The sequence below is a fragment of the Macaca nemestrina genome, chromosome 4 (assembly GCF_043159975.1).
Source record: "Macaca nemestrina isolate mMacNem1 chromosome 4, mMacNem.hap1, whole genome shotgun sequence".
Taxonomy (NCBI): Eukaryota; Metazoa; Chordata; class Mammalia; order Primates; family Cercopithecidae; genus Macaca; species Macaca nemestrina.
Window position 1 is genome coordinate 15874164 of NC_092128.1, and position 27449 is coordinate 15901612.

Consider the following 27449-nt stretch of genomic DNA (forward strand, 5'->3'; position numbering starts at 1 on the left):
TAGGAATTTCCCGTTCAATGGGGATTCCCACAAAACAACAGACCACCACCACCAACAACAAAACAACAACAACAACAACAACAACAACAAAACCCCCACCAAAATCTGAAATGTGAAAGAGTAAAATGATGGCTTTCTGCCTGTTTGGAGTTTTCCACCCCACGCCCTTATGTACCCTTTCCTCCCACTCCTTGGCCATCTACATCTGTACATAACACAGATTACAAAATGAGGTGATGGTCGCAGAGTGGCTTTCTGTAGATGTCCTCTATCCAGAGCTCTCTAAATGATCACTTCTTGGTCATTGCACTTGCTTTTCTCTTAAATAAATAAGGAGGCAATGCTTTATCATAGACCTTGTTTCTGCTCTCAGAATCACCTTGTGCTTCAGCTCCTTATGCAGAGAGGAGGCTTTCAAGCAGTCTAGTGCTGTCCTGAAGTTCCATTACGCTCACTGCTATCCAGTAGGCTCCACCCTGAGCAGAAATCCGTTTCCTATGTTGGTTCAGGTTCACTCAGGGAATGTCAGAGTGATGGAGGGTTATCTAGAGGCCATCAAGATAAAAAGGGGCTCTTCTTTTAGCCTGTTCATGTGTTCTGTTGTTTAAAAATTGTTGAAGATTCCATGCATTCTTATAATAACTTGCCTTTTAAGTATTTGGTTTTCTAAAATGTAAAAACCAGTTAGGTGACCTATTATCCATTATCCATACAAACACACACACTGCACACACATACAATTTTGTTGTTGTTAAATGACTATTACCATGACCATTACCCAGAGTGGTGAACTTAATCATAGGACATCTTAGGGTTAGACAGTTCCACAGGAAACTACGTTTATTAGTATGTAATTATCTGTGCAAGTGTGCAAGTGTATTTAGATATACATATATATCAGAGATAGAGTAAGTGCTAACCATGTCCATGCTTATTGTGATAACTCCATTATCCAATCTCCATGTCTCTTCCTGGGCGGAGCAGCGTTCTATATCATTTTCCAGACAGAGGACCCAACCAGTTTGGGGCAGTTCTATGACTACCCCATGGCACTGTTCAGCACCTTCGAGCTTTTTCTCACTGTTATTGATGCTCCTGCCAACTACGATGTGGACTTGCCCTTCATGTTCAGCGTTGTCTACTTCGCCTTCGCCATCATTGCCACACTGCTCATGCTCAACCTGTTCATCGCCATGATGGGTGACACCCACTGGCGGGTGGCCCAGGAGCGGGATGAGCTCTGGAGGGCCCAGGTAAGTTTATTTGTGTTAGTCTTGCTAAGAGGCAGGGGATGGAGAGAAAAATCAAAGTGGAAAATGTTATGGTGAATCATTCTTAAAAAAGTCACAGAAAAACTCAATGAGGCTGTCACCTTAACAGAGGTTTGCATAAAACTGAGGTACATGTGGATAAATGGAAGGGACAGAAGGAGGATTAAATGGAGGATAGTGGCAAGAAGTGGGGTTGTTGCTTACAGGTGAAAAGTAGACCTAGGAGTGATCCTGGAGTCCAGTAGGAACTAGAAGTGACCTTGTTCTGGTATATTCCAGTTTTCAGTTTGGACCTTATCTTCTATTTGCTTCTATAAATCCCTGTTTCTCTATGAACTTTTCTTTATATCATCATAGACCGACAAATATTAGAATTGGAAGTGACCCTCATTGGCCCTCAAATTGACCTCCTACTTAACATAATAATCATTTATTGATCAGAAGGTCATTCAATATCTTCTTTAATACTAATTAGGACTTTATTATCTTTTAAATTCAGGTAGCGTTTGGGAGGAAGGGAGTTTTCCCATATTTTTAAAGATTTTGTTATTAGACATTCATGTTGCATTGAGCTAAAATCTATCTTCTTAAAATTTCATTCTTTGGCCCCAGTCTTTCCCTCTCATATAACACAGAACACATTCTTCCATATAAGCACCATTCAAATACTTGAATATAGCCATCATTTTTCCCTTAGACTTTTCATTCATTTAATGATGATCATTTAGACCCTGCTACGTGTTGGCAAACATCTAGGAGCTAGGGACATGAGCATTAACACAACAGATACCATCTATGCCCTCACGGAGCTGACGGTTTAGTTGGAAAGACAGGCATGAAGTGAATGACTTCACAAAAAGCTGTAAAATTACAGCAGCGAAAGTGCCATAGAGAATGTAAGGTGCTAGGAAGAGGATGCAACAGAGGAATTGAACTGGGAGGTGAAGACGTGCTTTCCTGAGGGAGCAACATTTAAGATGAGAACCCAAAGGTGAGCAAGAACTAGCTAGTTAAAAGGAAGGAGGGAAAAGGATGCAGGTCAAGGTTAGTAGCAATTAGGACTCTTGGCTACAGGGACAGAAAATCAAACTCAAACAGACTTTTAGATTTTTAAACAGGGGGAGGAGGATGTGTTAGTCCTCGTAAATGAGAAGTTTAGAGAATTAAACTAACTTTAGAATTATCTGGGCCAGGCGCGGTGGCTCAAGCCTGTAATCCCAGCACTTTGGGAGGCCGAGACGGGCGGATCACGAGGTCGGGAGATCGAGACCATCCTGGTTAACACGGTGAAACCCCGTCTCTACTAAAAAATACAAAAAACTAGCCGGGCGAGGTGGCGGGCGCCTGTAGTCCCAGCTACTCGGGAGGCTGAGGCAGGAGAATGGCGTGAACCCAGGAGGCGGAGCTTGCAGTGAGCTGAGATCCGGCCACTGCACTCCAGCCTGGGTGACAGAGCGAGACTCTGTCTCAAAAAAAAAAAAAAAAAAAAAAAAAAAAGAATTATCTGGCCAGAATGCAGATCCACATCTTATACATTACATCCATTCCTCTGTTTGACTCTCTTTTGACCTCTCTTCTAAGGCAAGCTCTCCCATCGTGTTTGTGAGATCACTTCTAGACGCTCCAAACTCCAAAAAGAATGAGGACCTGCATTGCAATATGCAGCTCTAAGGGCCCCACTCATGTTGTGTTCTGTGAGGCTCCTGGTGCCAGGCAAAACTGTAGGCTTTAAAAGAACATCTTTCCCTCTGCCAATTCCTTCCATGTTCCATCTCATGGGAACACATTTGGGTCATAGGCACATCATTGAATCTAAGGAAAGACCAAGGACTAGATAGTGGAGGTGTTGGTGATGGTGGTGGAGGGGAGGTTTGGGGGAAAATAAATTAATTAAGCGGAACTGTGTGAAGCCCAGTCCACTCAAACCAATGCACTGAAAGTGATGAGGGAGCAATTCCCTAAATGAAAACTGGGTGCTGTTACCTGAGGAAGGATGGGGCTGCATGATGGCTCAGGAAGAACAATAAACATTCCTTTCAAGGCGAAGAAGAACAGCTATCCAGGGTAAGAGCACAGAATGACTGGAAGTCCTGGGCTAGGAGGGAACTTGGTGCAATTAACAAACTGAAAGAAGTGTGGAGTAATGAGGAAGACAGGGAGTAGAAAAACGTGAGGTGAATAATTTGCTATTTTGAAGATTGCCACTCCTTCAATTAGGAAGCCTTCCTGGTTCTGATCTATTCTGATTGGACCCTTTTGTTCATGCTCTAATAGATCATGGTTCCTTTGAAACTAGAACAGTCCCCAATATGATTGGAGCAATGCGGTACAAAGCGGGACCTTGACTTTCCTTACTTGGACGTAATGCTAAGGGCATGTAAAGCAGAGTCAGGTTGTTTAGTAAATATACAAATGGCCCTTATTAAGCCTGTGATCAGCTGGCACACCCACATCTTTGTTCTATGACTCACTTATCTAAGCTTCCTAAATGTAAATGTAGGACCTTAGATTTGCTTTACTTAAATTTCTTGTTAATGATTTTACACCAGCATTCCAACCTAGTGATATCATTTTATATTGCTTCTGTTGCCCCACTTATTACATATCCCTCCCAGTTTTGTGTCACAGGCATATTTGATAAGCTTGTTTTCCACGTTTCATCTAAGTAATTAATGAGAGCTGAGCAAAGGACAGAACGTGTGGTGGACTTGCTACCAGAAATTTCCCTGCCAACTTTGCAGTCATTAATCAACCCGTTTCCTTCTTAAGATATGGATATTTAATTTGCTGAAAATTCCCTGAACAGTAACAGTATCAATTCATCCCCAAGATCACAGAGATTCTATTTAATCATTTTATTTAAATCAAGATAATTGGTCCATGGCTTTTATATGAGAAACAAATTGAGATTAGTTTGGAGTGACTCATTTTCCATGAGTCTGAATAGGAACGTAAGGGTCACTATTTTATTCAAAACACTCACAAAAAATCCTCTCTCATTTCTTGATGAGTGAAACTGGTTTCACGGTGCCTGGCACAGGCTGCGGGATGAATAGGTGGCTGTTCTCACCACTGACCTCTAGTGTCCTATCTCACTGGTTGCCTTTGGTTCCCTTTGTCAGTGGCCTCCGTGCCTCTTTGAACATCATGGCTCTTTCAGAGTTTTTCCTGTACCTCTTGCCTCCTTCCAGGTTGTGGCCACCACAGTGATGCTGGAACGGAAGCTGCCTCGCTGCCTGTGGCCTCGCTCCGGGATCTGTGGGTGCGAGTACGGGCTAGGGGACCGCTGGTTCCTGCGGTGAGTGACTGTGTGCACATGCAAAACTGCAGATATGTATAAGGCCACAGAAGCAAGGGTGACCGACAGGTGTCCTGGAGCCTGCATTAGGGGAGGGGGCTGGAGCTGAAGTGGAGGGGTAGGAAGAATGCTGTGTGTACCTCAGGGCAGCCACGTGTAAAAGGTTGTGTGCATGTGTCCATGCTCAGACGTCAGCATGGGTTACCAGACTTGCTGTCACCTTGTTCTGAGCTGACCTTCATTTTCAGTGTACTTTTGGCTTGGATCTAACTTCCTCCTTCATATTCTGCCCTCATCTCCTGGCGTGATCCTCCTCTCTCCTCAAATTTACTTCCTGAATTGCATCTCATCATCCTCGTGACACACTTATCTATTAGTTGGCTCTGTTTTCTTTCACATTCCCATGTATTAGTAACACACACACACACACACACACACACACACACACCCCTGTGTGCGTCCTACCACCCTGCAAGCCCTGATTGCTCAGCCTCGATTATCTCTATCCCAGGTTAGCCTGCCCTCCAATGACCTCCCTTCACCTGATCCGAGATACTCTTCCTGTTTCAACTCTGCTCCCTTCTTTCTCCTTCCCTCTTGACCCTGCTTTCTAAATGTTCGCCTCTACTTGTCCCCTGCCCATCTCTCCCCATCTGGACTGAGTCCTTTCCCCTTTCCCCTCATCAGGGTTGAGAACCACAATGATCAGAATCCTCTGCGAGTGCTTCGCTATGTGGAAGCGTTCAAGAACTCAGACAAGGAGGATGACCAGGAGCATCCATCTGAGAAACAGCCCTCTGGAGCTGAGAGTGGGACTCTAGCCAGAGCCTCCCTGGCTCTTCCAAATTCCTCCCTATCCCGGACCACCTCCCAGAGCAGCAGTCACCGAGGCTGGGAGATCCTTCGTCAAAACACCCTGGGGCACTTGGATCTTGGACTGAACCTTAGTGAGGGGGATGGGGAGGAGGTCTACCATTTCTGATTAGCATCGCTGTCACTCTTGACCTTACTCCAGGTTGGCCTGGGGACGGGGACAGAGACGGAGACCTCTGCCTATGCAAGTGTCTAACTTCTGTGCCTGTTATTCATGGGAGGGTGGGACAGAACAATCCCGAAAAGGCCATATCTCACATTTCACATCAGAATTTTGGCAATGGGCAATGGTCATCTATTGTCTCACATATTTTCTGGGTTCTTGGAAGTCCCACATCTCAGGAAAAAGGAGGTTGGCAATTAAAGATATGAGGTAGGGATGCTAGATTAATGTCAGGACCATTTCTCTTCTGCCCCACGCAGACCCTAGAAAGTAGTAAGCTGTGAGGCTTTTCTGGCTTCCCAGGGCTTATGTGGGAAGAGCCAGGCATGGCATAGAGGTTGTTGCCCTTCTTTTTTCCCCAACCTCCTGTAGGTCTCTCTCCCCACTTAGCAACCAAACCCCAACTGCAATAAAATAGTCTCCTTATTCTTGCCTTCTTTAATTTTTTATTGAGGCACAATACATGTCACATAAAATTTACCATATTATCCATTTTTAGATGTGCCACTCAGTGGCATTAAGTACATTCACATTGTTGCGTAACCATCACCATTATTCATTTATGGAACATTTTCATCATTCCGAACTGCAACTCTAATCCCCATTGAACAATAACTCTCCAGCTATCTCTCTGCCCCGGCCCCTGATAACCAATATTCTGCTTTCTTTCTATGAATTAACTATTCTAGGCATCTTATGTAAGTGGGATTCTGCAATCTTAGTCCAAAATCTGCGACAGTTTATTTATTTATTCATCTACCAATGGACATTTGAGTTTTTCTACCTTTTGGCTGTTGTGAATAATGCTGCTATGAATATGGTATACAAAAATCTGTTCAAGTTTCTACTTTCAAATACTATGGGCATACACCTAAAAATGGAATTGCTAGACAATTCTTATGTTTAATTTTATAAGGAACTGCCATACTGGTTTTCATAATAGCTTTCACCATTTTACATTCCCTTCTAATGGGTGTGAAGTGGTTTCACATTGTAGTTTTGATTTGCCTTTCCCTAATGACTAATGATACTGAACATGTTTTTATGCACCTATTTATTGGACATTTATATATCTTCTTTGGAGAAATGTCTTTTCGGTTTATTTGTCCATTTTCGAATTAGGTTTTTGTTGTTGTTGAATTGTCTTATCTTTGCTCTTTGAGGCTCACAGTCTGAAGTGTTTGCATCCTGGTGTATGTATGGTAAATTAGGCCTATATTTGAATAGCCTAATCATTTCTTTTCCAGGACCCTCCTGCTCTGTCCCTAGCAGTTAATCATCCTCCTGCCGGGAGGCAACAAGCTCCTGCTTGGTCTCCTGACATAGCCATCCTCCATTCCCATCCCCTTTTCCCCACACTGAGTTGTGAAAGGAACAGCAACAATAGAGGAAGGGTCATCCCTCTCCAGGAGGGAAATTAGGAATCATGTGTCCAGGGCACCCATTATAGGTGCTCATGGGCAGCCTCTCTTGTGTCTCCAGCACTATACTTCTAGTCCCAGCCCCTATCATCCCCCTTAGCAAAAAGCCATGTCAGCTTTTCAGAGAACTGTGGTCTGGGATAACAAAGAAGTAAGTGGTATTTGTGAAACCACAGACAGTTAATTCAGATACACCAGCTCAGGACTGAGTGCCCAACAGTAAGGGATCACACAATGTGTATACACATGCCCGCACACACTGGGACACAGTGGTGGCAGGGTGTGTAAAACTGCTCAGTCAACATCATTCTTCTTTATTCTTTTCATAGTGGAAGTGCTTTAAAACTCTGCTTCATAGTCCTTTTTATTGAGACAGGGTCTTGCTCTGTTGCCCGTGCTGAAGTACAGTGGTGTGATCACTGCTCACTGCAGCCTTGACCTTCTGGGCTCAAGTAATCTTCCCCCCCTTAGCCTCCCAAGTAGGTGGCACTACAGGTGTGCACCACCACACCCATCTAATTTTTGTATATTTTTTTAGAGATGGGGTTTTGCCATGTTGCCCATGGCTAGTCTTGAACTCCTGGTCTCAAGCAATCCATCTGCCTCGACCTCCCAAACTGCTGGGATTACAGGCATGAGCCACTGCACTACCCCTGTAATCCTTTTAATACTTGCTTAACTTGTCTATAAACTTACATGTCTTTTGATTTGAGCCCTTGGCCTACCCCCAGATATTGTCCTTTGTCCTGGCCTGTGTACCTGGTATGTAATTAAAATTGCTTACTGCCTAGGTTTTTCACTAAAATAAGAATTACTAAGAGTTAACATTATGAATTAATGAATGTAATTAAAACTACTAGGTACATACAATGTGTATTAAAGAGGTAGGATGTGGTTTTTTTTTTTTTTTTGGAGAACAAATGTTAAAATAAGTCACGGGATTGTGGTTCTTTTTTAAGATAAAGTTTTTTTCTAGTTTAGAGGATTTTTAAGGATTGTTTCAAGTTAACAGAAAGGACAAAACTGAAGGTTTAAGCAAGTTGTAGAAGGTTTCTGGAAGGTTGATCTTGTAAAAGGAATTTTGTGTGTGGTCAAGTTTGGCTAAAATTTTAAGGGGATTATTTAGATTTTATACAAATTGAACATTAATATAAATAGCACATTGATGCAGGGTCAGAATCTGAGCACTGTGTGAGGATAACAGGATTTTCTTTGAATATTGATCTGTTCTTTAACACAAATTTGTAAAGTTTATAAAAGCCTCATGGAAATCTTACTTTACAGTCAAACTAATTAAAATTTGATTGATTTGCTTATAATATTAAACCTTTAGAATTAATAATACAGTAATACAAAAATAAAATTTGGTTTTCTCTTTTAAATAAGATTTTTGTATAATATTAAGAGATAGTAAAAGATTTTCATTTGCCCTTTGAATAAACTGCCAAAAAAAATAAAGAAGGAGAGAGACAGATTCAGTTGGCTTCATGCTGTCTCTATTAGGTCCTGTTTTTCAGAAAACTGAGCTCTTCTTTGTCAAGGAGTAAAGATTTCTGCTTTTTTTTTTAATTGGTGAGTTATCACTTTAGCTAAATGACCTACTTTATAATGACCTATAATCTCATTTTGTGATATCAAGTGCTTTAAACTTTTAATGTTTGACTAACTTTCAAGATTAAATTCTAAATGCAGTCTTTTAACCTCAAACTGACTTTTAAAGGTCCAAGAGAGATATATTTGGCTTATTTGATATGTTAAAATCATACAGGAGGCATCTCCAAATATAAAATGGTGTGTAACTTTCTTTGAGATATATTTATATAAATGTGCTATTGTTATGTTTTCCAAAATTGTATAATATTCTTATAATTTTAATACAAGTTGGTATATGTCATCAGTAATAATTATAATTATGTTAAATTATTATGTGCCACAGAAATAACCAGATTTCCTTGTCAATTATATCTTTGACCGTGGATATCTTTTGTGATTCACAATTATTATTTTACTTTGTTCCTTTTCAAAAAGTTGTTTATAATCAGCTATAGGACTCTGATGATGTATTAGTTCATTCCCATGCTGCTATGAAGAGATACTTGAGACTGGGTAAATTATAAAGAAAAGTTTAATTGACTCACAGTTCCACATGACTGGGGAGGCCTCAGGAAACTTAGAATCACTGCAGAATTGCCTCTTCACAGGGTGCCAGGAGAGAGAATAAGTGCCAAGCAATGTGGGTAGCCCCTTATAAAACCATCTGCTGCCCATGCTGGAGTACAGTGGGCAACTCACTGAATGAGTGAGTTCCCATGAGAACTCACTAGCATGAGAACAACATGGGGGGAACTGCCCCCCATGATTCAATTACCTTTCACTGGGTCCCTCCCACCACATGTGGGGATTATGGGATTACAATTCAAGATGAGATTTGGGTGGGGACACAAAGCCAGACCATATCAGATGGATACTTTTCAATGCAGTTTTCTGACAGCTTTGGAGATTGTGCCATTAAAATAGAGGAAAAAAATCTTCCAGGACACTCATGGAGATCTGATGTATTCATGAGGATTGTTGACCCAGTATCAAATAGAACAGAGGTTAATTGCATGAACTGGTTTAATAGAAGACTAAAATAATTTTTGTGTGAACTTTTTGTCTGAAACATTGCTGATTCTTTTCATTTTTGGGGTTGTTTACAGCTTTTAACAATTGAGTAAAATATGCTCTTGTGAGCAAAATTTAAAGCATATTTCTTTCTCTCTACTTGATTTCTCCAGAATTTGAAAACTGTCTTTGAGTATTCTTAAGTTATAACAATATAGTTATTTGTATGAGTTCAATAAGAATCTGCTTTCTTTTGTAACAGGACACAATTGGAGACTATTATTTTACTAAAGCTTTGACTAGAATGAAATATTTTAAGATATAAACAAAACAAACTGTTTTAAGGAATTGCCATTGACTTATAGAATCAATAAAAGATCCTTAAAAAAACTGGCCTTGTACCTTGCCTACACAATTCTTTTACAGGGTTCCCAACCTGTGATAAGTAAAGAATGTTACTTTCTGGCAGGCTCAGGAACCCCAGATTATCTTGGGACTATGAAGAGAGGCATTCACCCAATTCATACAGATATCTGCAGGCACAAATAAATTCTTGGCTGGGCTTGGGGCCTTTAAAAAGTCTAAACTGAGATTCCTTAAATAAAAAAGTTTCCAGCAAAGTCAATTAAAAAAGGAAATAATTATTCTTGCTGCACTTTATACAAAGAATCGGGCCAAGTACAATACAACTAAAGCTTTTTTACAAATAAATTAGTCCTACTATGATATGTCTTTGATAAAAATGGAGGACTAAGGAGATAAAAATTATGTTTTTTTTAAAAAAAAGTATAAAACACCTATTCTTAGACTCCATCTTATCATTGTTTCTCAGTTTTATTCTTTGTTAAAATGTATTTGAACTGAATCCTAAGTTCTTTCCTAGCTACAAGTCTCCAAATTAACTGTTCATTTTTTTCCCTTTTTCTTTCATTTGTTTCCATTTTTTTCTCATGTGGAATCTAGAAATTAAAACTAGAAATTTTAATTTAAAATTAAATTAAAATTAAAACTGTGCTTTTCTGAAAGTTCTGCCAAGTGAAACTAGAAACTTAAACTTTGGGAAAAGTAACAGCAAATTATTTATATATATAAACCACTTTTGTGCCTGCCTACTCATGCATGGACTTCAGAGTAATATAGCCTAAATCAGTTTTCCAGGATTACTTTCCCCTTTTGTTGTCATTATCTTTCCTCCTTTTTTACTGGTTTTCTTTCTCTCTTCTTTCCCCTATTTTTCTCTGTGGAACATGAGACTTCACAACCTGCTAAGAATGATCCTTTCTAAAATGAGGGACCTAACCATCTAGAAATAAACTGTCCTAGTGACAAGGGATCAGACCAAACCTGAGATCAGAGACTCACTTTCTTCTATAATGCTTTCCCTGAAAGACTTGGAAGAACAGGGTTGGGGGGATGTGAAAGGAAAATAATATCTTGGGACTTCAAACTCCCTATGTGAAAAGGAAAAGTTAAGTTTAGAAACTGAGTCAAACTTTTGGAAGTTACCTTTCTTCTAAAAAGTTTGGAAACTGCCGGTCTTTTTGTTCCTAAACAGATAGCCTCAAGACAGAAGGCCACATTATTTCCCCAGATGGCCTCCCTCACCCTGACATTACAAATTAACAGTTTATCTTCACAGGTACAGGAGAAGAGAGGAATAGAAATCGTCCCTCCACCTACCCTGGGATGAAGGCATATTTGACTTCTTCCTCTAATTTACTTTGTCTTATGTAAAGTGCAGATTTATTGAGCATGACACAAATACATAAATGACTGTTCCTCTGCCCCCTGCTTCTCACATGCAACATGTGGATTCAGTGAGCACTAATCAAAGCCTCAAAAGAATGTAACCACTTGTGTGATTTGTCTACTCTCCCCTACTTTTCTTTAACTTTCCTCCTTCCCCTCCTGCCCACTTTTACTCCTTTAAATACTGAAGCCTTCAAAATGCACTTTGGAAAAAGTGCCGGCCTCAGATCTTACTGTGGCCCATGTCTCTTTTCCCGAGTGTGTCCTCAACCTTGCAAAATAAACCTCTAAATTGATTGAGACTTATCTCAGACATCTTTTTCTCAGTTTACAACTTCCGCTCCTGTGCAAAGCTAAACTCCCATCTGTATTCTAGATCCATTCCTCACTCTGTCTTTTCACACCCCGTGTCCATCACTGTCTCCTCTGACCCCTCTCACGTATGTATCTTCAACTTCTCCTTCCCTGGTAGCCCTGTCAGCAAATAAGCATGCTCTATTCTTTTGCATTTTCAAAGAAACTGCAAACTCCCTCCCTCAACCCCACCTCTCCTTTCAGCTACTGCTTTATCTTTTTTACTCCCTGTTCAGGGTCAAACTTCTTAAGAGTAAACCCCATTGTCTACTGGCCTCCTACTGATACCTCAGCCCACTGTGATTTGACCCTGTCTTCTCCGTGATACTGATACCTGTAGTTAAATCCACTGAACAGTCTTAGTTTTGCTTGAACACTCTGTGGCATTCAGATTACAGTTAACTATGCGCCACTTCTCAACACATCTTGTGCCACATATCGCAGCTGCTCTGGCTGCTTGTCCTCCACTGATCCCTTAAAGAATGGTTCACAGGCTGTTTTCCTCACCACCTGGGTAGTCCTGCCTAATTTAATAGATTACCATGCACAAGCTCAGAATCCCTAGCTCCTTATCTTCACCTTAGATCTGTCTCCGGAGCTCCAGGCATGAACAGCTTGGACGCCTATTGATTGGAGCACTCTACCTGGATGTTTTACAAACACCTCAAACTCAACATGTCCCAAACTGAACAGCTTTTCTTCCTCACCAAACCTGCTCCTCCACCAGTGTTCCCAACCAACTATGTGGCAGCACAACAAAGTTGCCTAAGCCAGGATTCTAGATGTCCCATCCTCCACACCTCTATCTCAACTCTCAAATCCAGTCAATCTCACATCTTGTGGATAGTCTAGTCCCTAAATTTCTCCTTTGAAAAATAACTAATTTTGATTAGATAACACATCACACGGTACAAAACCCAAAGAGCACACAAGATATCTAGGAAAGTAAGCTCTCTTATCTATGTCTCAGCCTCTTGCTTGTTATTCTCAGGGACATTCACTGATGAAAGTTTGTTATTTATCCTTCCAAAAATACTCTAGGCATTTCCAAGTATATGTATGCATATGTTTCTCTTAAAATATAAAAACATATAATAGCATAGTAGATTAGAAAAGGAGTTGTTGCTTTTGTCACGATATTTTAAAGTGTCTCATTCTGCATGTGGTTTCACCATGATGTATTATTTTTATTCCTGGGTAGTGCTATATTCTCCTTCCCCCTGGCCTTCATAATTTCTGGACCTTTCTACCCCTCTGCCTCCATTTCCTTTTTCATTGCTGTAAATTTTATTCATCCTATTGGTCTCAGCTTAAAGATTGTACATGTAGGGTGTATGTATGTGCACATGTGTGGCAAGAGAGGGAGCTCCCTGACTCCTAGGCTAGGTTAGAGACTACCTGCTTTATGTTGCTAGACCACCTTTATTTTCTTTTTATTACACACACTGGACTTCATTGCACTTCTTTGTTTAAATAACTATTAGCTCCACAACAAAGGTAAAGATGATGTCCATCTTATTTACCCTTGTATTCTCAGTACTTGGCACAATTCCTAGTACAATATATTGTGAAATAAATATTTATTAACTGAACCTATGAATGATTGACCTATTTTTATTCTGACTTTTCTTACTGGCCAAACATATTTCCATTTTTTTCCTACCTCTCAAAGGTGGTAAAAAAAAATAGCTGCCTTTTCAGTGAGGTTTTGTAATTAAAGATGAGCACATAATATGAGTGGAACACTTTGGAAAGAATAAAAACCAGTGCAAATGTGATTACTGGAACTTTTTTTAGTCTAAATATACGTGTGTGTGTGTGTGTGTATGAGAGAGAGAGAGAAAGAGAGAGAGAAGAAGGAGGAGGAAGAGGAAAAGGGTGATGGAGGAGAAGGGGCAGGAGCGGGACTGACAGAGAAGAGAAGAAGGAGGAAGGGGAAAAAGATGAAGCATAAGAGGAGGAAGAGGAAAAGGGGGCAAGAAGTCCTTCAGCAAAGCTCTGGAATAGTGCTTACTGTCTGGTATGTGGTACCCTCTGAAAGAGGCATTAAGATAATCTATGAGATTCCACATCTGCCCTCAGGAGCCCGAGTGAGAAGGGAAGAGAACACACACACAGACATCAGCTCACTACAGGGCAGATCCGGGAAGGGACCCATGTGCTAAACAAGATGGCAAATGTCTCTTCCTGCCAGGCAGCTGCAAGGCTTCTTTACAGGGCTTCAGAGACAGGGACAGGGAGTAGAAGAAATAGCTACTGCTCTTTCTGCCTCAGGAATTCTTCAGGTACCCACAAATGGTTACTATTTTTCCCTCCTGTCTCCCCCGTCCCTGATTATTTCAGAATATAGATCAAAAAAAAAAAAAAAAATTCATGCTTCTGTATGTCTCATAGGCCAGAGGCTAGAAAACAATGAGAAAATGTTGTTCTCAGCCGGGTGCGGTGGCTCATGCCTGTAATCCCAGCACTTTGGAAGGCCAAGGTGGGCAGATCACCTGAGGTCGGGAGTTCAAGCCCAGCCTGACCAACATGGAGAAACCCCATCTCTACTAAAAATACAAAAACTAGCCAGGTGCAGTGGCACGTGCCTGCAATCCCAGCTACTCTGGAGGCTGAGGCAGGAGAATTGCTTGAACCCTGGAAGTAGAGGTTGCAGTGAGCCGAGATTGTGCTATTTCACTCCAGCCTGCACAACAAGAGCAAAACTCTGTTTCAAAAAAAAAAAGAAAAAGAAAATGTTGTTTTCACAGGCATCACTGGACTTTTAAAATGCCTCCCTGCCTCAGACATTTGCAAAGTATGTTATCGACAAGGTGCTGGGTTCTGGTGAGAACAGCTGAGTTGTGCCTGAGGAATGGCTCTGCTGACAACCTCAGGAAGGGGGACCAAAGGTCAGCATTCCTCCCCCTGTGTTGCATCTGAAGAAATGCAAGATAAGGTCTGGGCAGAGCTGAGGGAGGGGAAGAAAAGGAGGAGGGAGAGCGTATCCAAGGTAGGGCTGTCTTAGCAGGTCCTTAAAAGCAGGATAGCATTGCATGGCAGGGCAGAGAAGAGACATTGGAGAGAGAGAGGGGCCAAGAATGGCATCCAGAAGGCTGCTCGGCACAGCTGAGATCACTCCAGGAAAAGCTGAATGAATGCCTTGACGTGGGGTCAAGGATCATTTACCTCCCTGAGCCAAGCTCACTTGTTTCTTAAAGATTAATGAGGAAAAGATGAGAAATGGGCATGGTGAGAAATACTTTAACCGGGTAATGCTGAGTGATGTCATGCAGACAGGGAGAGGTTGGTGAAGTGTGGCCCCCCTTTCTCTGCCCTGCGATGGCAGCCAGGTTGGAGCCACCTGGGGAAGGACTGGACACACCTTCTTCATTTTGCTTGCGCCTCTTTGTTATCCCTGGGTTTGAGGAGGCGGCAATTACGATCAATTGAGCCTGAGGGGGTAAGGGCTTGTGCAAGCCAGCTGCAGCCTGGCAAGCCTGAGTGTGTGCCTCCACACTTACCTGTGCAGCGCTTCCTGCACTTACCTGTGCGGAAGAGCTTCTCTTTCATGATTCCTTTTTTTTTTTTTTTTTTTTTTTTGAGACAGAGTCTCACTGTGTTGCCAGGCTGGAGTACAGTGGCGCGATCTCGGCTCACTGCAACCTCTGCCTCCCGAGTTCAAGCGATTCATCTGCCTCAGCCTCCTAAGTAGCTAGGACTACAGACACGTGCCACCACGCCACCCAATTTTTGTAATTTTTTAGCAGAGACTGGGTTTCACCATGTTGGCCAGGATGGTCTCTATCTCTTCACCTTGTGATCGCCTGCCTCAGCCTCTCAAAGTGCTGGGATTACAGGCGTGAGCCACCACCGCGCCCGGCCTCCTTCATGATTCTTAAAGGCCATTCTCTTATCAACAAAGCTTTCTCTCTTTGGCCCTTTTACTTGAGCTGCTTTTTTTCTTCTTCCTGACCAAACTATGGTGCCCACTGAGGGTTACAACATGCCTCCAAGACACATCATCACTACCTCTGTGCCCCAGCCACCACCAGGAGGGCCTTCTTTGGTCGGTACTGTCTTAGGTGCTGGGTTAACCCAAGGCCACCTCAGCTGCTGCCTCTTTTCTCATCCCCATGAGCAGAGCTCCCTCGAGAACCGGGGCCCTTGACGGATGACGTGTGCATGTGAAAACCCAGTTGTACTCCCCGGCTCTGCCATGGTATTAGCTGAGGAAACCTGTACTTCAGTCAGTGATGATGATCATTTCCTACTTGTGTACTTGACATGATTATGACAAGAAAATGGCACCAAGCATGGGAAAGCACATACGTTCCTAAACTTTTACTGCTGTAAGGAGTGATTGCGATACCTTGAGCTGCCCTGGATCCCTTCTCTTGTGCTCTTGCTCCCTCTGCTTTTTCTCAGCCCTCTCTGGATACTGTCTTCCAACTCAGAAATAAGGAGATAAGGGAAAGAGGTGTAGAAATAAAAGGCCATGGCTCCATGAAGGTGACACTGGCCAGGTCCTTAGAGCATCTGTCATGCCCATGGGTCAGAGAGGGTAACCCCCCAGTGATGGCTCTTTCCTTCTTCAGGAACTCTCAGACTCCAGCCCCTCATCCCGTAGTCTCTCTCTTCTCCCTGAATAAACCACATCCAGAGAGGGCAGCTGCAAAGGGAGGGTTGCAACAACTTGTTCTTTTTTGTGGGGGATAGGGTCTCACTCTGTCGCTCAGGCTGGAGTGCAGTGGTGTGATCATGGCTCACTGCAATCTCAACTCAGTCCTCAGTCTCCCAAATAGCTGAGACTACAGGTACACCACCATGCCTGGCTAGTTTTTTGTTTGTTTGTTGTTTGTTTTTTGGCAGAGATGGGATTTAGCCATGTTGTCCAAGCAACTTGTTCTTTCTTTACCCAGGCAGAAATCTCTATCTCCCCCTTCTCTCTCCCTCCCTCCATGGGTGAACTTGGTGAACCTGAGGGGCAAGAAGGAGGCAATCCCAGGTTCCATGGCCTCTGTGCCAACCCCCCAGGTCTCAGGTCAGTGATCACTCCTTCCCTCTGGGTCCCAGGCCAGCCCTGATGGGGAAGCTTAGGGCCGGAGGGTGGGAATGGCTGGGGACACAGGTGTCTTTGCTACACACACCGTGTCCTTTCTTCCATCCTAGCTGCTGCTCCCTTCCCACCTTCTCCAGGCCGATTAATCTTTCAAGAGCAGATGGCCATTTCTCTGTGTGTGGGCTGGGGATTGAAAACCCTCCTCCCCACCCCCACCAGGCACACATACACACCTCCTTGCCACCTTTCCTTGTTCTTCACCACCTTCTGAGCCCCTCTCTTGTATACTGGGCCACCTTTACCCTTGGGGCCTAGGAAAGAAAATATACCTATTAAATAGCTTGCAATTTCCCAGGCACAGCTCATTCCTCATAAAACGTAGTTCATCATAAACTCTATGCCAGGCACTCCAATGCGGAAAAAGAAGAATGTGATGTGATTTAGCCTCTTCCTTTGAGACTCTGCAAGTGGGAAAAATAGGCAAGCAAAGGCACACTGTTAGTGCAGTAAGATCCTTTCCATGCAGGGCAGGAGGGAAGAGAGGTGGGGGCACAGAGGAGGCAGGGACTGGTCCTGACTGGGTAGAGTTGGGTGCCTAGGGAAGAAAAGAGAGAGTTTGACATTCAAGTTGGGCTTCAGAGGATGAGCTGGAGTTTATGAACAGATCATCTGGGGCATCTTCCTGAACTGGGGCAGGATTGGCCTGGTTAGAGAGCCTGGTGTAGGGGAAATGCCAGAACCCCTATTTCCTCACTACTCAAGTCAACAGTGAAGAAGGAACTTAGATGTAAACAGTCTCTTTGGGGGAACAGGGGGTGAGGTCTATGGAAGGGATGATACAGAAACCCACCCTGTGTGGGTGGTAACAGCCTGAGGCTGGATCTACTCTAGTCTTCTGGAGGGAGAGAGTGGATTTTCTCACCAGAGGGTAATGTGGTCTATCACTGAAAGGGCTCCAAGGCAGAATAACAGCCACAGAAGAGAAGACTGAGCGAATAAGAACAGTATATTTGGCACGGGCCAGCTGCCTCCCACACCCTTCTTTCTCATCTAATTCTCAGGAGCCTACAAGTTAGCTGTTGTCATCCTTATTTTACAGACAAGCAACTAAGGCCCAGAGAGGGTGAGTTACTTGCCTAAGGTCAAGTGACTATTACTGTGCTCATTTTGTAGACAAGGAAACCGAGACTGAGAGGGGTGTGCTAATTTGCCTAATATCATTCAACCAGTAATTAGTAAAGTCTGAGTTTGAACCCAAATTTATCTGGCTCCAAGACCTTGTGCTTCTACCTCACGATTCAGAGCCCCTGAGATAAGACAGTTCTAAAGTCTCTACCAGAAAGCTGTTTCCTAGATGGGTTGGATTTCAAATACTCCCCCCAAAGCAAAACGATAAAACAAGTGACTTGCATTCATATGACACTTTATGGTGTATAAAGTCTTTTCACAGTCTTTATCTTCTTTAATCCTAAAAACAACCCCATAAAGTAAACAGAGCAGTATTAAGCGTCCCTATTTACAGACAAGGAAGCTGATTCTCAGAGAGATTGTCTGATTGAAGTCACAGGTCTCACCAGAATGGAGCAGGACAATGACCCAGGATTTCTGGACTCCTGGAGAGATCTATCTCCACAAGGGCTCCCTCGTTGTATGGACAGATGGACAAATCCAGATCCAGGTGGGTGGGGCACGACCCTCTTCACAAAGTCTCTAGCAAGGGTGAACACAGATAATGGAACTAAGAGACACCTCTGAATCACTCAGCTCACAAGCACCTGCGTACCTTTGACAGGTGTTTAGTACATTGCAGCAGCCACCCTCCATGCTGGGCACACAACTGCAGTCACAGATTCACCCACCAGCACCTTCAGTGTTGACTCGGATAGGCAGCTCTGTGCCGATAGTTTCCTTCTGCACTCTGGTCTGCGTGCAAGAATTTTAGGCCCAGTACTGCCTGCAAAACAGTTCCCGGACTTCCCGCAGCTTGAAGACTCGGGGTCCCTCAGACACTCCAAAGTCAGCTCTTGTAGTTAGGAACCTCGGCAAAGCAATGAGAAGGAGGAGGAGAAGATAAAGGAGGGCAAGTGGGAGCCCCGGGCAGGAGAACTGCTCCCGGGGTACAGCACATAGCTCTGTGATGACAGGGGTGATGAGTGAACAGATTCCTATCGGAAGATCATTGTATACTCCACCAAAGGCTCATTCCCGCCTTGCCCCAAGCTTGTACCAGCACACACATGCTTAACCAAAGCCAAGTTGCACAGTCCAGCATCCACACTCCCACGTGCACAGGGCACTACACACAGGAGGGAACCATGCCACATGCTCCAAGAATCATCTGTGATGGGGGCCAGGGAGGTGAGGAGTTGCAGAATAGCTAAAGTCTTTCTTTTTTTTTTTTTTTTAATTTTCTAGTTCCTGTTACTGTAGTGACTGACTAGAGACCTCACACTTCTGGTGCCCAGCTAGGTCCAGGATTGCCCAATAGCCATCTGGAGAGTGCTCTGTTTGGCTTCCATCCCTCCCTATACCCAGCTGGGACACCACCTCCTGGCCCCCTCAGCTCCTGCCACTCCATCTTCCTCTCAGCCTCCCAGCTCAGGTATCTGCCACCGGTCCCTGGTGCCTCAGTTTAGCACTACCTTGTGGTCCAGGGGGAGGCTGGGCCACCACCTTCTCCCTACTGCAGTTCTATCCAGGGGCAAAGCTCCAGTTGTGGGAAAAGTTGGGGAAAGGTCTGGACCCTGACTCGCTGGTGCCTCCTAGCCCCTTGGTTCTTGGGTATGTCCCTACTCCACCTCCAGGGGACTTCCTCTCCCTCAGTTCTGCTCCTTTCCTGATCCTGGGTCTCTCTGTCCTGGACCCCTCAGACCCAGACCTTCCAGAAGCAGCAGCTTGCTTCCAGTGTGGTCCCCCTCCCATGGTTTGGTTTGGGCATGTCTGTACATGTTAAACAATCCCCCACTCTTAAAGAAGTCTGGCATTTTGCTCTTTTTTTTTTTTTAAGGAGGTGGTGGGGTGTTTGGGTGAGTGCTTACCTTAAACAGAATTCAAAAGAGTTCTTATCACTGGCTGCCCTTTCACTGATTTGTTGGTTGAAGAGAGAAGAATAAGAAGTGCAGGTGGGGACAAACCAGGGGAAGATTGGCAACCAAATGCCACCCCTGCAGGGTTGCTGCCCAAAAGGCTATGGTGAGCAGACTGCATGCTTCTGGAAAAGAACTTTGCTTTGGGTTTGAACTTTTAACAGCCATGATGGGCTTTGGGATAAAGGCTTGTTCCTGTCTTCTGAGCCCCAAATAATGCTGTTTACTCTGGGTTTAGTGGCCCCACATACCCTTCCTTCCCCACTCTCTGGCTAAGAAGGAACAGCCAGGTTCTCATGGAGTAAAAACAGTTGGTGACCTACAGTCCAGAGTCTGGGGACACTGCCCTGGAGTGGGGAGCCAGCCCACTCCCGCCTTGTCAGAGGGACCACGCACCTTGTCCCCTCCACATCTGTGGCTTTCCAGAGCTCTGAAAATCACCATGGTTCAGAAGCTTCACCCTGTCTTCAGCCAGAGCTACTTGGACCACAGAATCCTGTCAGAGGAGGGTCAGAGGAGGGCCAGAGGCTTTGTGTCTTCATGTTCTGCCTGCAGCCTGCTCTCTCCTCCCTGTGTAACTCAGAGACAAAGACAGCCAGGCTTAACCTGAGAGATGAGCCCTTTCTGACACAATGAAGCTTTGAGCTCCATCCTGCCTATAGCTGGAAGCTGAGAGGGGGCTGCCTGGGAGAGCAGAGAATGGAAAAGGGAACAGGGGCACTCAACATCTGGAGTCCTTATTTTTGCAGATCAGGAAATGAAAATGTAAGTGACTTGGCCAAGGACACCGAGTGATTTCTGGTCAGTTCGGGTTAGAATGCAGCTGCCTTGATTACAGATTGATTACTCTCTCCATTTTACCTCTCCCAGAAAGCCTATATGCTGCAAGGCACACTTAGCATACTTGTAAAGCTTCCCGAGGGTCTGCAGCCTCTCTTCTTGGTTGTCTTTTGTGCCTGCAAGAGAACAGATGGGGCCAGGTATGGTAGAGTGAGGAGGATTGGGGTCCAGTTTTCACAGGGGGGACCTTGGGGTCTGGTGAGGAAGAGAGACAAAGATGAGGGGCAGAAAAAAGAGGCTTGGGGGAAACATGACCAGAAGGACCAGAGGCTGGGCCCAGGGCAAGACTGAGGAGCTTGGCATCCTCCCGCAGGTACCAGATGTCAAGGGACCCATGCAGGGGGCAGGGGGACTCTAGCTGCGGCTGGATGGGACAGGTGGGGCATGTGGGCTTCCTCCAAAGCTTCAGGCCTCCTCTCACAAACCCAAGAGGGTCAGTGCCCATTCTCCCCAGATCCGCACTCAGCCCCTCCCCTGACATCTTCTGGCTGGGGGACTCAAACTCATTGAGAGGGTGATGGAGGGGCTATAAACTACATGAGCCCTCCCAAGGTTGGACCCACCTTCCGCTGAGGAGGTGAGTGGGAGAAGAGAGGGGTGAGAACTGACAGACAGCGGGGAGAAATGGACAAGAGAGGAGGGTGGCCATCCAGATGTCCACGTATGCGCTTTGGGTGCATTCTACACAGGGGTAGGGGTCCAGGAGGACTGAATGCCTGTGGATCTTGAAATCTATAGACTGCTGGGAGGATGCTGGAAAACAGACACCTGCGTGCACACACACAATTGCTCTTGAACGTCACTGTCATGTATTGATTCATTCTGACACAAAATATGCCACGCGTAAATTTATGTCAAATAACGTGCACATGCATATCTAGATGGTGAAGCTGGCTGCCTGGTGTGGCTGCTCATCGCCTCTGCCTCCCTGTGCCCTATTTTCATCTCCAACTCTGCCCTTCAACCACCCTCCTCTTGGATCTTGCCCTCAGATCTTGCCAAGGAAGCGTATGGAGTGTGAAGTTCCTTGGGTGTGGAGGCTCCATGGGGCCAAGGACTGGGAGGTAGGAAATGAGGGTTTGAAGCCCCAGGGATGGAGCTAAAATGAGTGACTGGGATGAGAAAAGGGATCTGGGACTAAAGTCACTTTCTAGGGAAAGGTGCATGGCAGTTCTGCAATAAATTAGGCCTCTTGACCTATAAAAGTTGAAGTGACTTCGTGTGCACTTGGAACTGTGGGCGAAGCATATTTCTTCAGATGCACTGGATGTTTGAGTACAAAAGGACATTGGAGGGTTTCAGAACAAAGTTCTTCCCAGGGAACCACAGAGCCAGCGTGAGAGTCAGACACCTCCAGTCAGGCACTGCAGCAGCGTACCACACCCCCATCCCTGGGGTGGGAGGTGTAGGGGTGTGTGGGGGGGTGTGTGTAGTGTGTGTACTGTGTATGTGTGCATGATGTGTGTGGTATGTGGTGTGTGTGCGATGTGTGTGGTGTGTATGTGTGCATGATGTGTGTGGTATGTGGTGTGTGTGCGATGTGTGTGGTGTGTATGTGTGCAGGTGTGTGTGGTATGCAGTGTGTATGCGATGTGTGTGTGGTGTGTGATGCATGTGTGTGTGGTGTGTATGTGGTGTGTGGCATGTGTGGTATGTGGTGTGTATGTGGTAGGTGTGTGCTGCATGTTTGTGGTACCTGTGGGGGTTGTGTGGTGTCTGCTGTGCATATGTGTGGTGGTGGTGGTGGTGGTGTGTGTGTGTGTGTGGTAAGTATGTGGTGTATATGTGAGGTATGGGTGGTTTGTGCTGCCTGTGTCTGTGCTGCATGTGGGTGGGTGTGGTGTGTGTGGGCTGTGTGACGTGTGGTGTGAGGTGTGTGTGTGTGGAATGGGGTGTATGTGTGTATGTTGATGTGTGTATATGTGGTGTATACATCTGCATGTGTGTGTGTCTGCAGGTGTGTGTGTGTATGCACTCACTGTCATGGGCTCCTTTGCAGGCTTTATGAGTTGGCACACAGCTGGTGAACCCAGTGACTGGAACAAACTCCAATCTGAGTGAGTAAGCAACGCTTTTGACCTCACTGCCTCTTGCTGGTTCCATCCCTCATGAGCAGAGAGCAAGGACACGCCCTCCAAGAGGCCAGGGGCAGTGGGCAGCCGGCAGACCTCATGAGACAGAGGATAGAACAAATCTAGCGTTCTGCAGAGAGACCACTCAGTTATAGATACACACACACGCACACCACACCCCACACATGCCCACACTATACATAAACCACATACGTAAGTGCACACTACATACCATACACACAACACAGCACAGACATCCCCACACTACACATAAACCACACAGACATTGATGCCACACAACACACACAACACATGCACACACTACATATAAAGTACACATGCACACCACACAACACACACAACACATGCACATACTACATATAAAGTACACACACATGCACACCACACAACACACACCTACACATTACCTACACAAATGCGACACACATACCACACACAACACACAAACACATAAACCACATATACAACACACATCACAAACAACACACCTACACAGATGTCACACACACAGACACCACACAACACATACATATCTTGCAATGAACACGTGCACACACACCTCACACCCCACACATACCAACCTCCCCCACCACACACTGACACTTGACATACCACAACCCATATACCACACACACTATACAAATACACCAGTACACCCCCAAAATACCACACACTATACAAATACACCAGTACACCCCCAAAATACCACACACATGCAATGCATGTGCGCACACACTACACACACACATACACACCCCTCACCACAGAGACTAAGACCAAGGGAGCAGAGATACTCTTGCACAGTGACAGTAAGGCAGTAAGAGAGGAAAAACTGAGCAAAACACAGAAAGATATAGGACAAATAAAAAGAGACAAAGCCAGAAAAAGACTATATATATATATATATACTCTTCTGGCTCTAAATCAGTGGTTCTCAATGGAGAATGATTTTGCCAATGTCAGGAGACACTGGGCAGCGTGTAAAGACACTCCTTGGTGGTCACAATGGAGGGGAGGGACATGCTACTGTCACCCAGTGAGTGGAGGCTCGGATGCTGCTAAACTTCCTACAATGGCTAGGACAGCTCCTGCAGAAAAGAATTATTTGTTCCGAAATATCAATAGTGCCAGGGTCGAGAAATTGTGCCCCAAATGCGGAAACGTCGGGGGCACAGGAGCTTCAAACAGCTCGTATGCCCCCAGCTCAGGGCTGTGTACCTGTAATCTCTCTGCCCCTCTCAGGCGCCCTCAGAGGAGGCTCTGACACTCTGCCCTGGGGCCCCCAGGGAAGCCTGAGGACCTCACTTTCACTTAGCATTTGAGGCTCAGTCCCAGGCAGGACTGGTTTAACCACCTGGTCCACGGGTTGCCTGTTCCAGTTGTGTCCTCCCTCCCTCTTGGCTCCTGACCTCTTGAGTTCTCTCCAGGGCTTGGTCAGAAGCCACCATGAGGGCAGACAAGAGTTCAGTCCATGCACTCATCATTATGGATGAAACCATTGAGAGGGAGAACGACTCACTCGGAGTCACAAAAGTCTTACTATTTTTGGAGTCTGGGCAAGGGAACCGGGAGAGGCCAGCCCTGTGAGTGCTCTCCCAGGAGCTCCAGTCTCCCCCTCACCTCCTTCATCCCAAAATCCACAGCCTCCTGGGCATACCCACTCCTTGACTGTGAGTTACAGAACCGATTCCTCCCATGTCAGGAGGTGCTGCCCTGGGGTGGAGTGGCACAGGGAGGGCTGTGCGAGTCTTAAGGGAGAAGGAGGTCCAGGGTGTCCTTCCTGCCCCTGGAAACCAGCAATGTGGGATGCAGGTTTAAGATGCAAGACTGAGGCTGGGCGTGGTGGCTCACGTCTGTAATCCCAGCACTTTGGGAGGCCGAGACAGGCAGATCAGGAGATCGAGACCATCCTGGCTAACACGGTGAAACCCTGTCTCTACTAAAAAGACAAAAAATTAGCTGGGCATGGTGACGGGCACCTGTAGTCCCAGCTACGTGGGAGGCTGAGGCAGGAGAATGGCGTGAACCCAGTAGGCGTAGCTTGCAGTGAGCCGAGATGGCGCCACTGCATTCCAGCCTGGGCGACAGAGCAAGACTCTGTCTCCAAAAAAAAAAAAAAAAAAAAAAAAAAAAGATGCGAGACTGAAAGTGATTGGTGGGGGTGCTTTCAGGAGCTTCTGGGGGTAGTGCCACCTACCCTAGGGCCACCTTCCCTTACTGATACGATGTTAGGTCCAAAGACCAAGAGAATATTGCAGCCAGAAGCTTATATCCTGCAAATTCGTCCTCCCCTCCCATCCGGACACCCCTATTTTGAGTCTGTTGGCTGATTCATGCACAGCACCAGGTGGAGGAGGCTGAGGAAGAGGAAGAGCATTGGAAAACGACTTTGTCCTCCTCCTATCCTCCTCCCTTCCCAAGCCTCCCTCTCCCAACCTCCCTCCCCAGCATAACGAAGGCCTCATTGCTTTATCCCCTTCCCCACCAGACACTAAACTGGGGTCTTTGAAGCTAAGTAGGTCTTTGAAGCTAAATGGATGAACAAGTGACAAACCACTGGCTTAATGGGCACAAAGGTCTTGGGTTCAAGGTTTGGGTTCTAGCACCTTCCCCCAACCCGGCCCGAACCCACTGACCTGGGTGGGTGGGGATGAAGATAATCCAAATGAACTGTTTGCTCAGGACTGTGTGGCCTGGCCTCTGCCCAGCGGCAGGAACACAAATAGTTTTCCACTTGAAGGGGTCCTTCTCTCCCCTGCCCTACTTCAGCATCCACCTCCCTCCACACACAGACTCCCCCAACACACAGCACATATGACACGTGCCCAATGACATACATACACACAAAACACACCACACACACCATACATACACACATACCAAACCCACCATACACTACACAAACCATGCATACTATACACCAACACACACACACACACACACACATATAGCACGTACATGCACACACACCTTATATGTTACCATATACATCACCTACTACACACCATACACACAACACACATGCAACAATATTTCCACGATACACATATACACAACACACACGTCACACATACCATCACAGATACCACATCCACACACTCTACAGGCCATACCTACACATACCACATATGTCATACACACACAGACACATACCAAACGCACCACAGGCACATCATATACATACAGCATACCACACACAAAACACACCACCAATGCACCTCATGAACACACGCACACACACCACACACAAATGCACATGGGCACACACGCCATACGCACGCCACACACACACTCCCCTTGCTGGGTCTTCCAACTCTGAGTCAGAGAAAGTGAGGACAAAACAGACTCTGAAGCTGGGAAGTGATCCACACACCTGTGACTCTGAACACCCAGGCACCTGCCCCTAGGCTATTGGCACCTGGCTGGCACCAGGAGGTTGGATAAGCCGGGGTTTCTGCCTCTTTCCAGTGGAAAAGTTGAACTAAATGACCTTTCCGACAGCTTCCAGCAAGCTCATGATGGAGCTCTTTGTTGTGGGAAGACGATGGGCCGTGCTTAATGCCATCATTCTTCTGTATGACTGTGCGAGTCACTTGACATCTCTGAAGCTGTGTCGGCCAGTTAGAATGAGGGGGTGTGCTAGGGAGAAAGAAGTGGGCTTGGAATGAGGGATGGGTGTGAATCTTGCCTCTGCCACCTCTATGGCCTTGGGAGACTTCCTTCGCCACGGTGAGCTTTGGTTTCTCCCATCAGTACCATGTGGATAATAATACCTGCCTTGCAGGTTTGTTACGCGTTTACCTGGGAACGCTCAGTTAAAAGGCCTAGCACACGGTAGCAGCTGAATAAATGTCACCTCCATGGGAAGGCTGCCAGATAGAATACTTGCAAAACGTGGGGTATATTTATACTAAAAAATTCTTTGTTGTTTATCTAAAATTGAAATTTGACCACATATCCTGTATTTTACTGGGCACCCACCCCATGCATGGGCACTGTGGACAGTCTGTGGAGCTCCCGAGCAGGGGGTCTACCCAGAGCTAGATTTTGTGCCCTGGCTGGTGAGTGAAGAATGCATTTAAATCTTTGGGGGTTGTTAGAAAACAACCACCATAGCAAAACCAAAGAATAATGTACATTAAAGAGTGTACATAGCTTGCAAAACCTAACATCTTTACATTTCCTATCAGCCCTTCCAGAAAAAGTTTGCTGACCCAAAGGTGATGGGGACTGAGAGGAAAGTCTGGGAGAACTGAGAATCTTCACAATTTATATACCTATTTTGGGCCTGGCAAGAATGAAACGGGAAGAGTCCAGAAAATGGAATTCTCCAGGACATAAGTAGGGGGAGGCAGAGAGTGAGGCAGGTGGCCGGCAGAAGAGGCACTGTGGGAAAGTGGGGCACTCCCTCCTGGGAGCCCTCAACCCTGGGAATGGGCCTGCCCTGACTCCTCCCCTCCTTTCTCACTGCCTAGAGTCTCTCAGGGTAGGCCACTGGGTATTCTGACGTCCAAGGGAGGCCTCACCAGCCTCTCTGAAGGCCTCCCCGGTTGTGACTGGCCTGGGGGCAGGGAGAGAGCCCTGGGTGGAGAAAGAATTGGAGTTCGCACAAGGCCCCCTTGGTAGGTAGGTCTGTGGCTGGCCTGTCTCTTTAAA

The 27449-nt window shown here is 45.5% G+C and overlaps 1 protein-coding gene across 5 annotated transcripts in view; it reads left to right on the forward strand.

Moving 5' to 3' along the window:
• The window catches only part of LOC105471195 (transient receptor potential cation channel subfamily V member 5), a 34555-nt gene extending 24572 nt beyond the window's left edge, over positions 1-9983 (forward strand). For all 5 annotated transcript variants that reach the window (XM_071094329.1, XM_011723564.3, XM_011723565.3 and 2 more), the window contains 3 exons: positions 985-1253; positions 4463-4569; positions 5257-9983. In XM_071094329.1, coding sequence (XP_070950430.1) covers positions 985-1253; positions 4463-4569; positions 5257-5551 — 671 coding nt within the window. In that variant the 3' untranslated portion in view covers positions 5552-9983. The remainder of the gene's footprint in view (positions 1-984; positions 1254-4462; positions 4570-5256) is intronic.
• The last annotated feature ends 17466 nt before the right edge of the window (positions 9984-27449 follow it).